Below are 13936 nucleotides of genomic sequence, written 5' to 3' on the forward strand. Positions count from 1 at the left end.
TCAGGTATGACAATTAAGTACTTTTTACACTACTGGTTGGTGTGAGGAATGATTTTTGGCAATTGCAAAGACTTGGGCGCTACGGTAGAGTGTGAGAGAAATGTCCGTACGAGCTCAGCCATCCACATAAAGAGGTGCACGTGCAATTATTGAACTGGGAACATTTTCATACTGAGAATTTTTACATGACGTCACAATCAGAACGATTGGGAAGTATTTCACTCTGGGAAGATTTTACGTGACACGGGGCTCTAATCGCTGGCCAGTTGTTTTGTTCCATGATGACGTTATTGTTTCAGGTATTAATTGCTTCTAATAGGTCAGAAAATGATGCATTAACCGTGAATTTAACCGACTGTTTATAACGAGGGATGCCACACCACGTTTATCCTGGACACATAAATACTAGGAATTTGCGCTGGCCTCAGCTACGCTGGCATGCAAGATAAATGAAACATCTCCACAGTGTGTACCACTGTCCAATCCAAGGCCCAAACATGACAAGTGAGTGATCTGAGGCGGTTTGGTCTTTGATTCTCGCGCATCAGCTTGGGAAATCCTCAAGGGAAAGTGGACAGTGCATTATATGAACAAAGCACTGCATAAATTGACCAAATTATACATATTTCAATATGGGAGGGAGAAACGTGAAGCAGGGCATCCGTTTAACAGTAAAGGAAGTTTGAATGGCCTAAATAGTGATTTATTGTTAAAGTAATGATAATGGTGTGTTGTATCTCCCTCCCCCTGTAGGTTTCATGCAGGCAGCAGGTGTTCCTCAGCAAGCAGGCATGGGCTCAGCTCCTACATGTAAGTACAGCATGTCTATAGAAACCATGATGTTGCATTACTTTTTGAGTAAATGTTGCCAGATAATATTAAAATGTTATGTGATATGCTTTATTTAAAATAGACAAATCTGACATATGGTTTGTTCTGTTCCTCTCCTGCAGCTCTGGTGCAGCCCTCCATGTCGCAGGCTCAGGACAGCATGAAGGACTCCCCGTACGGAGCCACTGTCCCAGGAAGCTTCATGCCCTCTGCCATCCCTGGACAAGGGGTCTTCAACCCGCTTCAACCTGGAGTCCAGACGCAGCAAGGAGCCAATGACAAGACGGGCCAATCTGCTGATGGCATGGACGCTGCTGCAGAGTTAGTACTGCAAGGTAAACTATAATCTAGGGTTCAGGTGAAAGTTTTGCCATTCTTTTGTCTGTTCTTAATGACCCATTTCGAAATCTTTTGAAAAATGTCTCACTTTCTCAAGACTTTGCTGCTGATACCTGTTTTTTGCCATTAAATGATTTGTGTTCCTCTTCTCTCTAGGTATGCAAAATGCAATGGGTCGTCGTATGGGTCTTCTGGGAATGCACCCCTCAGCCTCCCTCACCCACCCCCTACAACAGCAGGGCCTGCCTGGCCAGAGGATGCCTGGGCTAATGCCGCTGGACCTCCGGCCTAGTATGCTCCAGGGAGCCGGGGCCCGCTTCCCCCTCATGATGCAGCAGGGCCTGTCCCAACAGAGTATCCTGGATGCCTCCCTCCATGCACAGGCCCGCGCCAGAGCGGCCTCCCAGATGGACCACTTCAACAGGGCCGAAGGGGCCTTCAACCGGGGTCCCAACCCCCCAAATGAAAACATGTCTAAGGCTGAAGACCAGCCTTCCTCTCGGGCAGACGAGAGCCAGCAGGGGAGGGACCAAGACTACCGCTTCCCCCCGCCCCAGGAGAAGCAGAGCACAGGCCTGCTGAGGACACCTCCCCCGGAGCACAGAGAGTCCATGGGTGGAGGTGGACGTGGTGGGGGAGCTGGTGGTGGGGGTGCTGGTGGTGGGGGTATGGGTGGAGGAGGAGGCAGACCTGCCCTGCTGCAGACCCCAGTGAGGGAGCCAGCTAGAGACAGCGTGGTAGGGCGGCTTCAGGCCCTCGCCGGCTTCACCCCCCAGACCCAGAGTCGCTGGGGGCCACCTAGAGGGGACTTTGATGAGCGTGACATGCGGGGCTCACCAGCCGGGGTCTCCAAGGGCTTCCAGGAGGAGCGCCATGGCTCCAACCAGGGGCAGAACTTTCCCAACCGCTTTGAGAACCAGAACCGCGCTGGGGCAGGAGGAGTAGGTGCTGGTGGTCCTGGTGGCGGGGGTGTTGGAGGGGGCCCGGCGTGGAGTCGTGGTGGAGCTGCAGCACCGTTCACTGATGCTGACATGCCACAGGACTTGGATGAGCGCCGGCGCGCTTGGGACAGGCAGCAACGGGAGAGGGACGACAGGGAATTTGACTTAAGGAAGGAGATGAACGGCAACCGCCGTGAGAGAGATAGCCGCGAGAAAGACCGGGAGAGGGAGAGAGAGAGGGACCGGGAGAGAGAAAGGGACCATGGCCGTGATCGTGACAACCGTGAACGAGAGCAGGAGTGCGACCGGGAGAGAGAGCGTGAAAAGGAGAGGGAGAAGGATCGGGAGAGAGAACGTGAAAAGGAGAGGGAGAAGGATCGGGAGAGGGAACGTGAGAGGGAACGTAACAAGCGTGGAGCCTGGACACCTCTTCTCCCTCTACCACAACCCCTACTTCCTACTCCTGCCCTGACCCCAACCCTCTCACTGGCCCAAGGCAAATCTCAGGCCCTGCTGCAACTACAGTCCAGGCTTCAACCTAAACCTGGATTCCTAACTAAACCGGGTCTGCTTCAAACTCCAACCCTCCTAACTCGGTCAACATCTCAAGCCCCAACCAAGTTCCTTCAAGCCCCATCCCAGTCTCCAACTCAAGCCAAGAATGAAGCCCTCCCCAGGCCTGAGCCCCAGACAGAGTCCCAGTCCTCTACCCAGAACCATGCTTCCCCTAAGTCTGAGTCCTCATCCCAGAACCAATCCTCTCCTCAGAACCAGTCATCACCCCAAAACCTGGTTTCCTCTCAGGCCCAATTGCCGTCCCCTCCCCAGGCCCAGGCCCAGTCCCCGCCATGGGCACAGCCCCTGTCCCCACCACGGGCACAAACGCCACCACAGGCCCTGTCCCCACCACCTGCACAGTTGCCTCCCCAGGCCCTGTCCCCACCACCGGCACAGTCGCCTCCCCAGGCCCTGTCCCCACCACCTGCACAGTCGCCCCCCCAGGCCCTGTCCCCACCACCGGCACAGTCGCCACCCCAGGCCCCGTCGCCACACCAGGAGATCACTGACACCCAGGAAGAGCCAGAGAAACTCCAGGAAAAACCCATGGAAGAGCCTGAACCAATAGAGGAACCTCCATCTCAGTTGGTCTATGGGACGGGGTTGAGGATGGACACTGACGTAGTGGCTAAGCCCACACCTGAACGGGCTCCCACCCCTACCCTCTCCCCCACTCCAGCCCCACTCTCAATGTCTCCGGTCCTCACACATCGCCCTGAGGAACCCCAATGCCTGCCGGGACCCCTGGACGTGCAGCAACCACCACAGCATGCCTCCTCCTCCCCTAAGGACAGTGGACTGAGTGAGCCGATGGAGGAAGCTGAGAAACAGCCAGTGGTAGAGCAAACTGACACTGAGGGGACATAATCATCACTCAGTAGGTAAAGATCATTTTGTAAAGTTGTCTCTTCTCTGTACTCATGTCAGCCACCCACGGGACCCTGGGTAGTAATTTGCATAATATTGTCTGATGACCTAACAACCGATTTTATTTCTCACATAACGGTGTACTTCAATAGATGGCTCGCTAGCTGATTAAATGGTAGGTGATTATGTTTTTCAATATTTTATTTCTTTCTTTTTTTTAAGTTGTAATGCCACCCCACGATTTAAAGCTTGGTGAATTTGAATGAAAATTGCTTGCCAAAATGTTTGAATTGTAAATGAGAAAAAGAGCTTTGACCTTCCTATGGAAGAGTGTACGGATCCTGGCTGTTTCCACTGAATTGAATCCAGATGAGGGAATACTTAAACTGCAGTCACTGGCCTGTTTTTTTCTCTTCTTTTAAAATATGCTGCAGCAAAGTTTTAAATGAATGCCTTTGTGGTGTCCTATATATATGCTTCTGGTCTATAAGCAGAATATAGCCTACATACAGTAAGAACCGTACAGTTGCTTCTAAAAAGGAACATCCTAAAAGATTAAAAACATGACCTGTGTTATCCCCAAAATAAATGTCTGTGATTTGTTCATCATAATGCAGTGATTCAGAGGACAAAGTAAGCCAGAGAGAGAAAAAAAATATATATATATATATATATATAAATATATATATATATGTTTTTTTTTTTTTTTTAAGGATGGTGGATGTTGGGTGCATTCTGTTTTAGTTTGAAATAAACATGCTTTGTTTGTTAACAAATGCTTTAGGACTGTATTTTCTGACCCAGGACCAGTGGAATAATGTTTTACACACAGACTATATGCTTTTTGCGGTGGTGTCACATACAAACAGCTGTGTCACTACAGTAGTTAGACCATTGACTTGATGTTGTCGTACCCCATTAAGTCAGGCAGGATGTAAAAGTGCCTGTACTTTGACATCAATCTATTCTATCTAAACCGCTCTTAAATTTGTTGTTTGCGACCATGGGATTAATTTGTTATGTTAGCTTCTGCGCACTCTGTACTTCCCTATACTTCTGTTTGGTCAGTGACTTTGGGATCGGATTGTGCCTTCTTGATTTGATTATTGTTCAGCATAATGTCACCAAATACACCACACTATGCTCAATGTGCTGCTTTGGTTTCCCTGAGGCTGTACAACCCCTCAGAGAGACAGCAGTCTGTCCAGCAAGCTGACAACACAGACAGTGATCTCCTTTGTCTGTGTGATCATAGCTGAGCAGCCTATACACCATTTAGCCTATGTATACGGGGAACCAACCAGTCTGTTTACTCCATCGTTGTGTGCATGCCGGCCTGTAGCCATTTATTCTCCTTTGTCTTGTTCACTTCATACTTCTTCAGTGCATTTCTGTTGAGACACAATACTACCAGGACAGGTTCAATAGTCTGAAGTTCTCTCAGAGAAGCAAATGTTATAAGAGTTGTGAAGTTGAATAAAGTTGAAGGTAAATCAGCATTTTTTCCCTTATTGTCATAAATCCTAATCTGGGTAGATTAGGGACCAGGATCCTTGTTCCACACACCATTACACCCCCTGGTTTAGCCTCTGGACTATAGATCAGGCTGCACAGTTAGAACACAGAAGGCATTCCACATGTTTTCATGGCTGGCATTTGAAATTCAAAAGGCCCAATCAAGGACATTACCAAGAGTTTGACTTTTATTCCGTATCGTATAAAACTTGGCAGAAATATACAAAGGTAAATTCCACACTGTTTACATCAGGGATCATGAACTAGATTCAGCAGAGGGGATTTTTTATTATTGAACAGATGGTCAGGGAGGCTGGAACATAATTACAAATTATTTTGTAGACTGCAAATTGACTGCACGAAGCCCAAACAGATATATTTGACTAAAACATAATCATTTCTAACGTTGTTTACATTTGTATACAATCACATTACCTCCTATATTATGTGTGGGAATACTGTGGAACATATCTTCAAAATTAATATCACTTGGAGCTGTTTTGCTGGTGTTTTTACAGTTTTTTTATGTTCAACAATAAAAAATAAATACAAAACTTGGCCGCCAGTTAGGTAACCCTGATCTACATCACACCTACATCAATAAAGGTGTCTCAGTACTGTCATGTTTTAGCAGTGAGATGAAATACAATACATAACACTAGCTACAGTACATAATGCAGAACGTTTTATATTGACATGGCAGAGAATGATTCCTGTCAGAGTGATCTGAAGATGAGCATAATCCAGCTATCTGGCGTTGGCCGTAGACATATGCACGCAGAGCAGAAGGAAGACTGGGAGGGATAGAGACTACGAGGGATGGGGGGGAGGTATAATAATGATGGCGCCAACAGAGAAGGGGTTCCAAACCAAGAAGAGTTCCAATGTTCCCTCTAATTTTTTAAGCACTGAGCAAATTTCAGGTGTGCTGGCACTTTGTGAAAATTCTGTGCAACTTCTAGCGCACCTTTACTGTGAACACTGAGGCTGTACCTGCTTTAAGTTACAGTTTCAACAGAGGCCAAGAAGGCTACTGTGACTATTTGATCATAATGTAGGCCTACCAGAGTGGCCTACCATCAAAAACATTTCACGTGGAAATAGCTGTTCCATCAATTTAGATATACAGTGCCTTGAGAAAGTATTCGGCCCCCTTGAACTTTGCGACCTTTTGCCACATTTCAGGCTTCAAACATAAAGACAAAAAAACATACTTTTTTTGTGAAGAATCAACAACAAGTGGGACACAATCATGAAGTGGAACGACATTTATTGGATATTTCAAACTTTTTTAACAAATCAAAAACTGAAAAATTAGGCGTGCAAAATTATTCAGCCCCTTTACTTTCAGTGCAGCAAACTCTCTCCAGAAGTTCAGTGAGGATCTCTGAATGATCCAATGTTGACCTAAATGACTAATGATGATAAATACAATCCACCTGTGTGTAATCAAGTCTCCGTATAAATGCACCTGCACTGTGATAGTCTCAGAGGTCCGTCAAAAGCGCAGAGAGCATCATGAAGATCAAGGAACACACCAGGCAGGTCCGAGATACTGTTGTGAAGAAGTTTAAAGCCGGATTTGGATACAAAAAGATTTCCCAAGCTTTAAACATCCCAAGGAGCACTGTGCAAGCGATAATATTGAAATGGAAGGAGTATCAGACCACTGCAAATCTACCAAGACCTGGCCGTCCCTCTAAACTTTCAGCTCATACAAGGAGAAGACTGATCAGAGATGCAGCCAAGAGGCCCATGATCACTCTGGATGAACTGCAGAGATCTACAACTGAGGTGGGAGACTCTGTCCATAGGACAACAATCAGTCGTATATTGCACAAATCTGGCCTTTATGGAAGAGTGGCAAGAAGAAAGCCATTTCTTAAAGATATCCATAAAAAGTGTTGTTTAAAGTTTGCCACAAGCCACCTGGGAGACACACCAAACATGTGGAAGAAGGTGCTCTGGTCAGATGAAACCAAAATTGAACTTTTTGGCAACAATGCAAAACGTTATGTTTGGCGTGAAAGCAACACCCTGAACACACCATCCCCACTGTCAAACATGGTGGTGGCAGCATCATGGTTTGGGCCTGCTTTTCTTCAGCAGGGACAGGGAAGATGGTTCAAATTGATGGGAAGATGGATGGAGCCAAATACAGGACCATTCTGGAAGAAAACCTGATGGAGTCTGCAAAAGACCTGAGACTGGGACGGAGATTTGTCTTCCAACAAGACAATGATCCAAAACATAAAGCAAAATCTACAATAGAATGGTTCAAAAATAAACATATCCAGGTGTTAGAATGGCCAAGTCAAAGTCCAGACCTGAATCCAATCGAGAATCTGTGGAAAGAACTGAAAACTGCTGTTCACAAATGCTCTCCATCCAACCTCACTGAGCTCGAGCTGTTTTGCAAGAAGGAATGGGAAAAAATTTCAGTCTCTCGATGTGCAAAACTGATAGAGACATACCCCAAGCGACTTACAGCTGTAATCGCAGCAAAAGGTGGCGCTACATAGTATTAACTTAAAGGGGCTGAATAATTTTGCACGCCCAATTTCAGTTTTTGATTTGTTAAAAAAGTTTGAAATATCCAATAAATGTCGTTCCACTTCATGATTGTGTCCCACTTGTTGTTGATTCTTCACAAAAAATACAGTTTTATATCTTTATGTTTGAAGCCTGAAATGTGGCAAAAGGTCGCAAAGTTCAAGGGGGCCGAATACTTTCGCAAGGCACTGTATATATATATATATATATTTTCCTTTATTTAACTAGACAAGTCAGTTAAGAACAAATTCTTATTTTCAATGATGGTCTACGAACAGTTGTTCAGGGGCAGAACAACAGATTTTTTACCTTGTCAGCTCGGGGATTAGATCTGGCAACCTTTCGGTTACAAGTCCAATGCGCTAACCACTAGGCTACCTGCCGCCCCTATGGTAACAGACAACGTGTGGTGTTCAATGTAGGCCACATTCCATGAGACTTCAGAAAAAAACATGCAGGGTTTGACATTAACCTGTTTATCCAATTATTGTGTGTGTTTGATGCAGGAAACCACTTTACAAAATAAAATGTATTATTATTCCCATACCATTATTACAAAGAATCAGACATGATTCTACCGTCTATTGGCTACTTAGCTTATTCAAGCCTGTCTCAAAATACAACACTGCCCCTTCAATACAAAAAAAAAGCTCTTTACCTGACTCGCTTTTCAAAGATGTCTAGTATACTCTTGTAGGAAGCAATCACTCCCCTATTGCTGACTACAAATGATTTATAACTGGGCTAATAACTCACTAACTAGCAAAGAATATGAACAAAATGTGCACACGTGGCTGCATGCAGCTCTAACAACAAGCACATCTACTCACGAGCACTCATGCTGTAAGCACAGTCCAGTTCAAAGTAAATTGCACAGATCCATATATGGCAGTTGTCTATTTGCATATAGGCCTACTGCAGCTCTGATTGGTTATGCTGCACTGGTCTGTGTAGAGTACGGGCTGAGTAGTGCGTGTCAATGCAATAGAATCCTACTCCGATGCGGAGTACAAAAATCTCTTGCATAGTTCGTTTTGTTTCGGTATGTTGCATTGAAAGTGGCTAATATTGGGTTGATTCGATCACAATTGCCACAGTAAAGGGAAACGTTGATAGTGGTCACCAACCATTTTTGAGTCAAGATCACTGAGTCAAAATGCAAGCTGAGATCTACCACTAATTACTTTTTTTTTTTTTTTTTTTACATTACTTAAGCCTATGCAACATTAACTAATTTAAAAACAGTACTGTAGCATTCAGGTTTGTGCATTATCACTGCATATTGGCTTTGCTTGAATTGCCCTTGCCCAATGCATTGTTGTTCGGGCCATTTTGAAAAATTATATTTAGAAATTTGAGGTAGGCTATATGATCACACCATTAATAGACCCGTTGTTGTATTACTTGTGAGGCACAGCTGAGTGAGCATACATTTAAATCATTTGCTTTTTATTTTTATTTTACTGTGCTGATGGTGCCTGTATCTGATGGTCTGTCTCAGGTGAGGGAGAGAGCAGCAGATTGAGGGTCCGCCTCTCAACATCCCTCCGCTCTCCCTGTCCTCCACTGACACTGACCAAAAAGGGACACTGTCTTTCAGATGATGGTGAAACTCAAGTCGCACCGCATTATTTCTGCCTCATGAACAAATTCATTTTGTTACTCCTACGAACAGAGAAAGTGAAATTTTCCTTGATATTAAAAAACACCTAAGCTGCTAATAATCACAAAAACGCAAGCCTATAGATACACTTTCCTACTCGTTCATTACTGCTGCAGTGCTTGTTGTAGCGTTGAGTGGAAATAGGAAGAATGCGCATTTTAGGGCTTATAAAAGTGTTGAATACAAAGTGTTGACAGTGCTGAGTAAGAACTTAAACATGAACTCACTCATAAAAGCAGCATCTCTTTGCTGTATTCGTTGACATTTTAATTTATATATTTATTTTTAAATGTAACCTTTATTTAACTAAGCAAGTCAGTTAAGAACAAATTGTTATTTACAATGACAGCCTATTTACAAAACATTTGGTTTTAAACGTTTTGAAATTTCACAGTATCAATTTTGCTGTAGCTTTCTTTTATGCCTGCTACGTTACTGCAGACACGGCCATCTGTGCCATCCCATTTGCCAGCGGTAGGCCTATAGTGCACTTAATTTGCTCTCTAGGCCCACTGGGAAGGTAGAGTTTGTACCTTCAGACACTTTAAGTGGTTCAAAATAGCAACAGTTCACCTATCCGGCCCGCAGGGCAGCTGAATCGGTCCAACTCCCTCCAACAGCCCGAGACAAATAAATAAAAAGAACAGAAGGCTTTATCGTTGTTTTTTTTACAGAAATGTTTGGTGATTGACTAGGAATGCCTTGGAGATCGCAATCGACCGGTTGGTGACTACTGCTCACATCTCCCTATGTGGGCTTATATTTCTGCGTGCGGCAGTATCGGGGAACAACACGGACGGCTTAGGGGGAACATTGGCTCCAACCCAACTTTGCTATTTAGTGAAAGTTCATCAAATTATCACATATGACCACCAAGCACTTCTGGACATCAGATCGACAGTTACTAATCTCGATTTCGACTTCAACTCTGATTCAGCTATTCCACTGTTCATACAGGACCTTATTCCTTAGTTCCATGAGCTACCAAAATGCTGCAGGCGTAGATGCAAGAGAAGAGGTGGAGTCCTGGTGAAATTGAGAAGAGCAAACTGAACGGCGCTCCCCTCCTTTCTATTGGCAAATGTCCAGTCACTTGAGAATAAGATGGATGAGCTTCTTTGAGAGTCTCCTATCAGAGAGACTTGAAAAGCTGCAATATTATGTCTTTCTGAAATGTGACTGGATGATGACCCTATGCACATAGTACTCAGTGGATTCTCCATGCAGCAGTAAGATTGGATGGTGGCAATGGGGTAGTCGAATAGAGGAGTGTGTTTTTTAATAAATAACTGGTGTGCTGCTTCAAGTGAGAAGGAATTCTCAAGAACGTATCCAAACCAAAAACCATGGATTACAGGCAATGTCCATGCTGGGCTAAAGACTAGAGCTACCGCTTACAGGGACATGAACACATACAATAAAAACCCGCTACGACCTCCGACATATCAAACATAAAAAAAGGCAATATAAGCGGAAGGGGGAATCCTATTACACCGGCTCCGACGCTCGTTGTATGTGGCAGGGCTTGCAGATGATAACAGATTGCAAAAGGAAACCAGGCCGCGATGCAGAACTCCTAAACGAGTTAAATGCCAGTAATTGTTGCTTCGAAGAATATAACACTGCCTTGCGTGAAAGCCCTATTTTTCCAGTGACTGTGTGATCCCGCTTTATCGTGGCCGGTGTAAGCAAAACGTTTAAAACAGGTGAACAAGGCTGGAATACCAGGGCTTATTCTCAAAGCATGCACAGAATAGCTGGCGAGTGTCTTCTCAGACATTTTCCTTGTTCCACTCTGTAATCCCAACATGTTTCAAGCTGACCACCTGTTCCCAAGAGCTCAAGATAACCTGCCTAAATGACTATCGCCCTGTAGCACTCACATCTGTAATTATGAAGTGCTTTGAAAAGCTGGTCATGACACATATCAACACCATCCTCCCAGACACCCTGGACCCACTCCAATTCGTATACAGCCCCAACAGATCCACAGATGATGCAATCTCAATTGCACTTCACACTGCCCTCTCCCACCTGGACAAGAGGATAAATAGCTATGTGAGAATGCTGTTCAGACTACAGCTCAGCGTTCAACACCATAGTCCCCTCGAAGCTCATCACAAAGCTAGGGACCCTGGGACTGAACCCATCGCTCTGCAACTGGATCCTGGACTTCCTGACGGGCCAGCCCCAAATGGTGAGGGTAGGCAACAACACCTCTGCCAATTTGACCCTCAACATGGTTGGCCCCTCAGGGGTGTGTGCTTAGTCCCCTCCTGTACTCCCTGTTCACACACCACTGCGTGGCCACGCACGACTCCAACACCAAGTTTGCTGACGTCACGACAGTGGTAGGCCTGATCACTGATGACGATGAGACAGCCTACAGGGATGAGGTCAGACTCAGCAGTGTGCTGCCAGGACAACAACCTCTCCCTCAAAGTTAGTAAGACCAAGGAGCTGATAGTGGACTAAAGGAGAAAGAGGGGAGAGCACACCCTTATTGACAGGGCTGTAGTAGAGCACATTGAGAGCTTCAAGTTCCTTGGTGTCCACATCACTATGGACATAACATGGTCCACACACACCCGCGCAGTCATAAAGAGGGGACAGCAGGGCCACTTCCCCCTCAAGAGGCTGAAAAGATTTGTCATGAGTCCTCGGATCATCAAAAAGTTGTACACCTGCACCATCGAGAGCATCTTGACTGGCTGTATCACCGCTTGGCATGGACAGCCCAGTTCATCACTGCCATCCAGGACCTCTTTATCAAGCGGTGTCAGAGGAAGGCCCGAAAAATTGCCAAAGACTCCAGCCACCCAAGCCATGTCCGCTCTTGTAACAACAGGCTCCGAGACAGCTTCTACCCCCAGGTCATAAGACTGCTAATAGCCTATTGTACCCTAACTATCTGCACTGACCCTATATACACACCATATACATACTCGTTCACACACACACTACATTGACACTCCCACACAAACTCACATTCGGAAAGTATTCAGAACCCTTGACTTTTTCCACATTTTGTTACGTTACAGCCTTATTCTGAAACGGATTAAATAATTGTTTTTCCTCATCAATCTACACACAATACCCCATAATGACAAAGCGAAAACAGGTTTTTAAATTAAATTGACTGGACATGATTTGGAAAGGCACACACCTGTCTATATAAGGTCCCACAGTTGACAGTGCATGTCAGAGCAAAAACCAAGCCATGAGGTCGAAGGAATTGTTGTAGAACTCCGAGACAGGATTGTGTCAAGGCACAGATCTGGGGAAGGGTACCAAAAAATGTCTGCAGCATTGAAGGTCCCCAAGAACACAGTGGCCTCCATCATTCTTAAACGGAAGGAGTTTTGATCCACCAATATTCTTCCTAGAGCTGGCCTCCTGGCCAAACTGAGCAATTGGGGGAAAAGGGCCTTGGTCTGTGAGGTGACCAAGAACCCGATGGTCACTCGGGACAGAACCTTCTAGAAGGACAACCATCTCTGCAGTACTCCACCAATCAGGCCTTTATGGTAGAGTGGTCAGATGGAAGCCACTCCTCAGTAAAAGGCACATGACAGCCCGCTTGGAGTTTGCCAAAAGGCACCTAAAGGACTCTCAGACCATGAGAAACAAGATTCTCTGGTCTGATGAAACTAAGATTTAAATCTTTGGCCTGAATGCCAAGTGTCACGTCTGGAGGAAACTTGGCACCATCCCTACGGTGAAGCGTGTTGGGATGTTTTTCAGCGGCAGGGACTGAGAAACTAGTCAGGATCGAGGGAAAGAGCAACGGAGCAAAGTACAGAGAGATCCTCAGGACCTCAGACTGGGGCGAAGGTTCACCTTCCAACAGGACAACGACCCTAAGCTCACAGCCAAGACAACGTAGGTGTGGCTTCAGGACAAGTTTCTGAATGTCTTTGAGTGGCCCAGCCAGAGCCCGGACTTAAACCCAATCTAACATCTCTATAGAGACCTGAAAATAGCTGTGCAGCAATGCTCCCCATCCAACCTGACAGAGCTTGAGAGGATCTGGAGAGAAGAATGGGAGAAACTCCCCAAATACTTGCTTGTAGCGTCATACCCAAGAAGATTCGAGAATGTAATTGCTGCCAAAGGTGCTTCAACAAAGTTCTTAGAAAAGCGTCTGAATACTTATGTAAATGTGATATTTCAGTTTTTTTTTTTAAAGAAATTTGCCAACATTTCTAAAAACCTGTTTCTGCTTGGTCATTATGGGGTATTTTGTGTAGATTGATAAGGGGGAAAAAAACGGTTGAAATCATTTTAGAATAAGGCTGTAACGTAACATAATGTGGAAAAAGTCAAGGGGTCTGAACACTTTTCGAATGCGCTGTACATACACATTACACCCACATACACACACTTTTACACTCATCGTTTGCTGCTGCTACTCTGTTCTTCATTTTAATCTTATTATTATCTATCATGTTGCCTAGTCACTTCACCCGGTCTTCATGTACATATCTACCTCATACCTCTGCACATTGAAATGGTACTGGTATTCCATGTATATAGGTCCATTATTGTGGATTTTGTTTTATTCCTTGTGTTACTATTTAATTTGTATTTTTAAACTCTCCAACGTTAGGAAGGGCTCCTAAGCAAGCATTTCATGGTAAAGTCCACACCAGTTGTATTTGAAACATGT

General features: G+C 45.1%; 2 protein-coding genes across 3 annotated transcripts in view; both read left to right on the forward strand.

Moving 5' to 3' along the window:
* The window catches only part of LOC139375320 (SR-related and CTD-associated factor 8-like), a 43288-nt gene extending 39163 nt beyond the window's left edge, over positions 1-4125 (forward strand). The window contains exons 18-20 of one of the 2 annotated variants that reach the window (XM_071116988.1): positions 754-810; positions 954-1166; positions 1327-4125. In XM_071116988.1, the coding sequence (XP_070973089.1) occupies positions 754-810; positions 954-1166; positions 1327-3536 (2480 nt within the window). In that variant the 3' untranslated portion in view covers positions 3537-4125. The remainder of the gene's footprint in view (positions 1-753; positions 811-953; positions 1167-1326) is intronic. The other variant, XM_071116989.1, reaches the window with a different exon arrangement.
* Positions 3439-13936, forward strand: part of LOC139375319 (rho guanine nucleotide exchange factor TIAM2-like) — a 134472-nt gene continuing 123974 nt past the window's right edge. Inside the window, exon 1 of the mRNA XM_071116986.1 lies at positions 3439-3550. The gene's annotated coding sequence lies outside the window, so the exon portion shown is untranslated. The remainder of the gene's footprint in view (positions 3551-13936) is intronic.

This window comes from Oncorhynchus clarkii, chromosome 19 (genome assembly GCF_045791955.1).
Source record: "Oncorhynchus clarkii lewisi isolate Uvic-CL-2024 chromosome 19, UVic_Ocla_1.0, whole genome shotgun sequence".
NCBI lineage: Eukaryota > Metazoa > Chordata > Actinopteri > Salmoniformes > Salmonidae > Oncorhynchus > Oncorhynchus clarkii.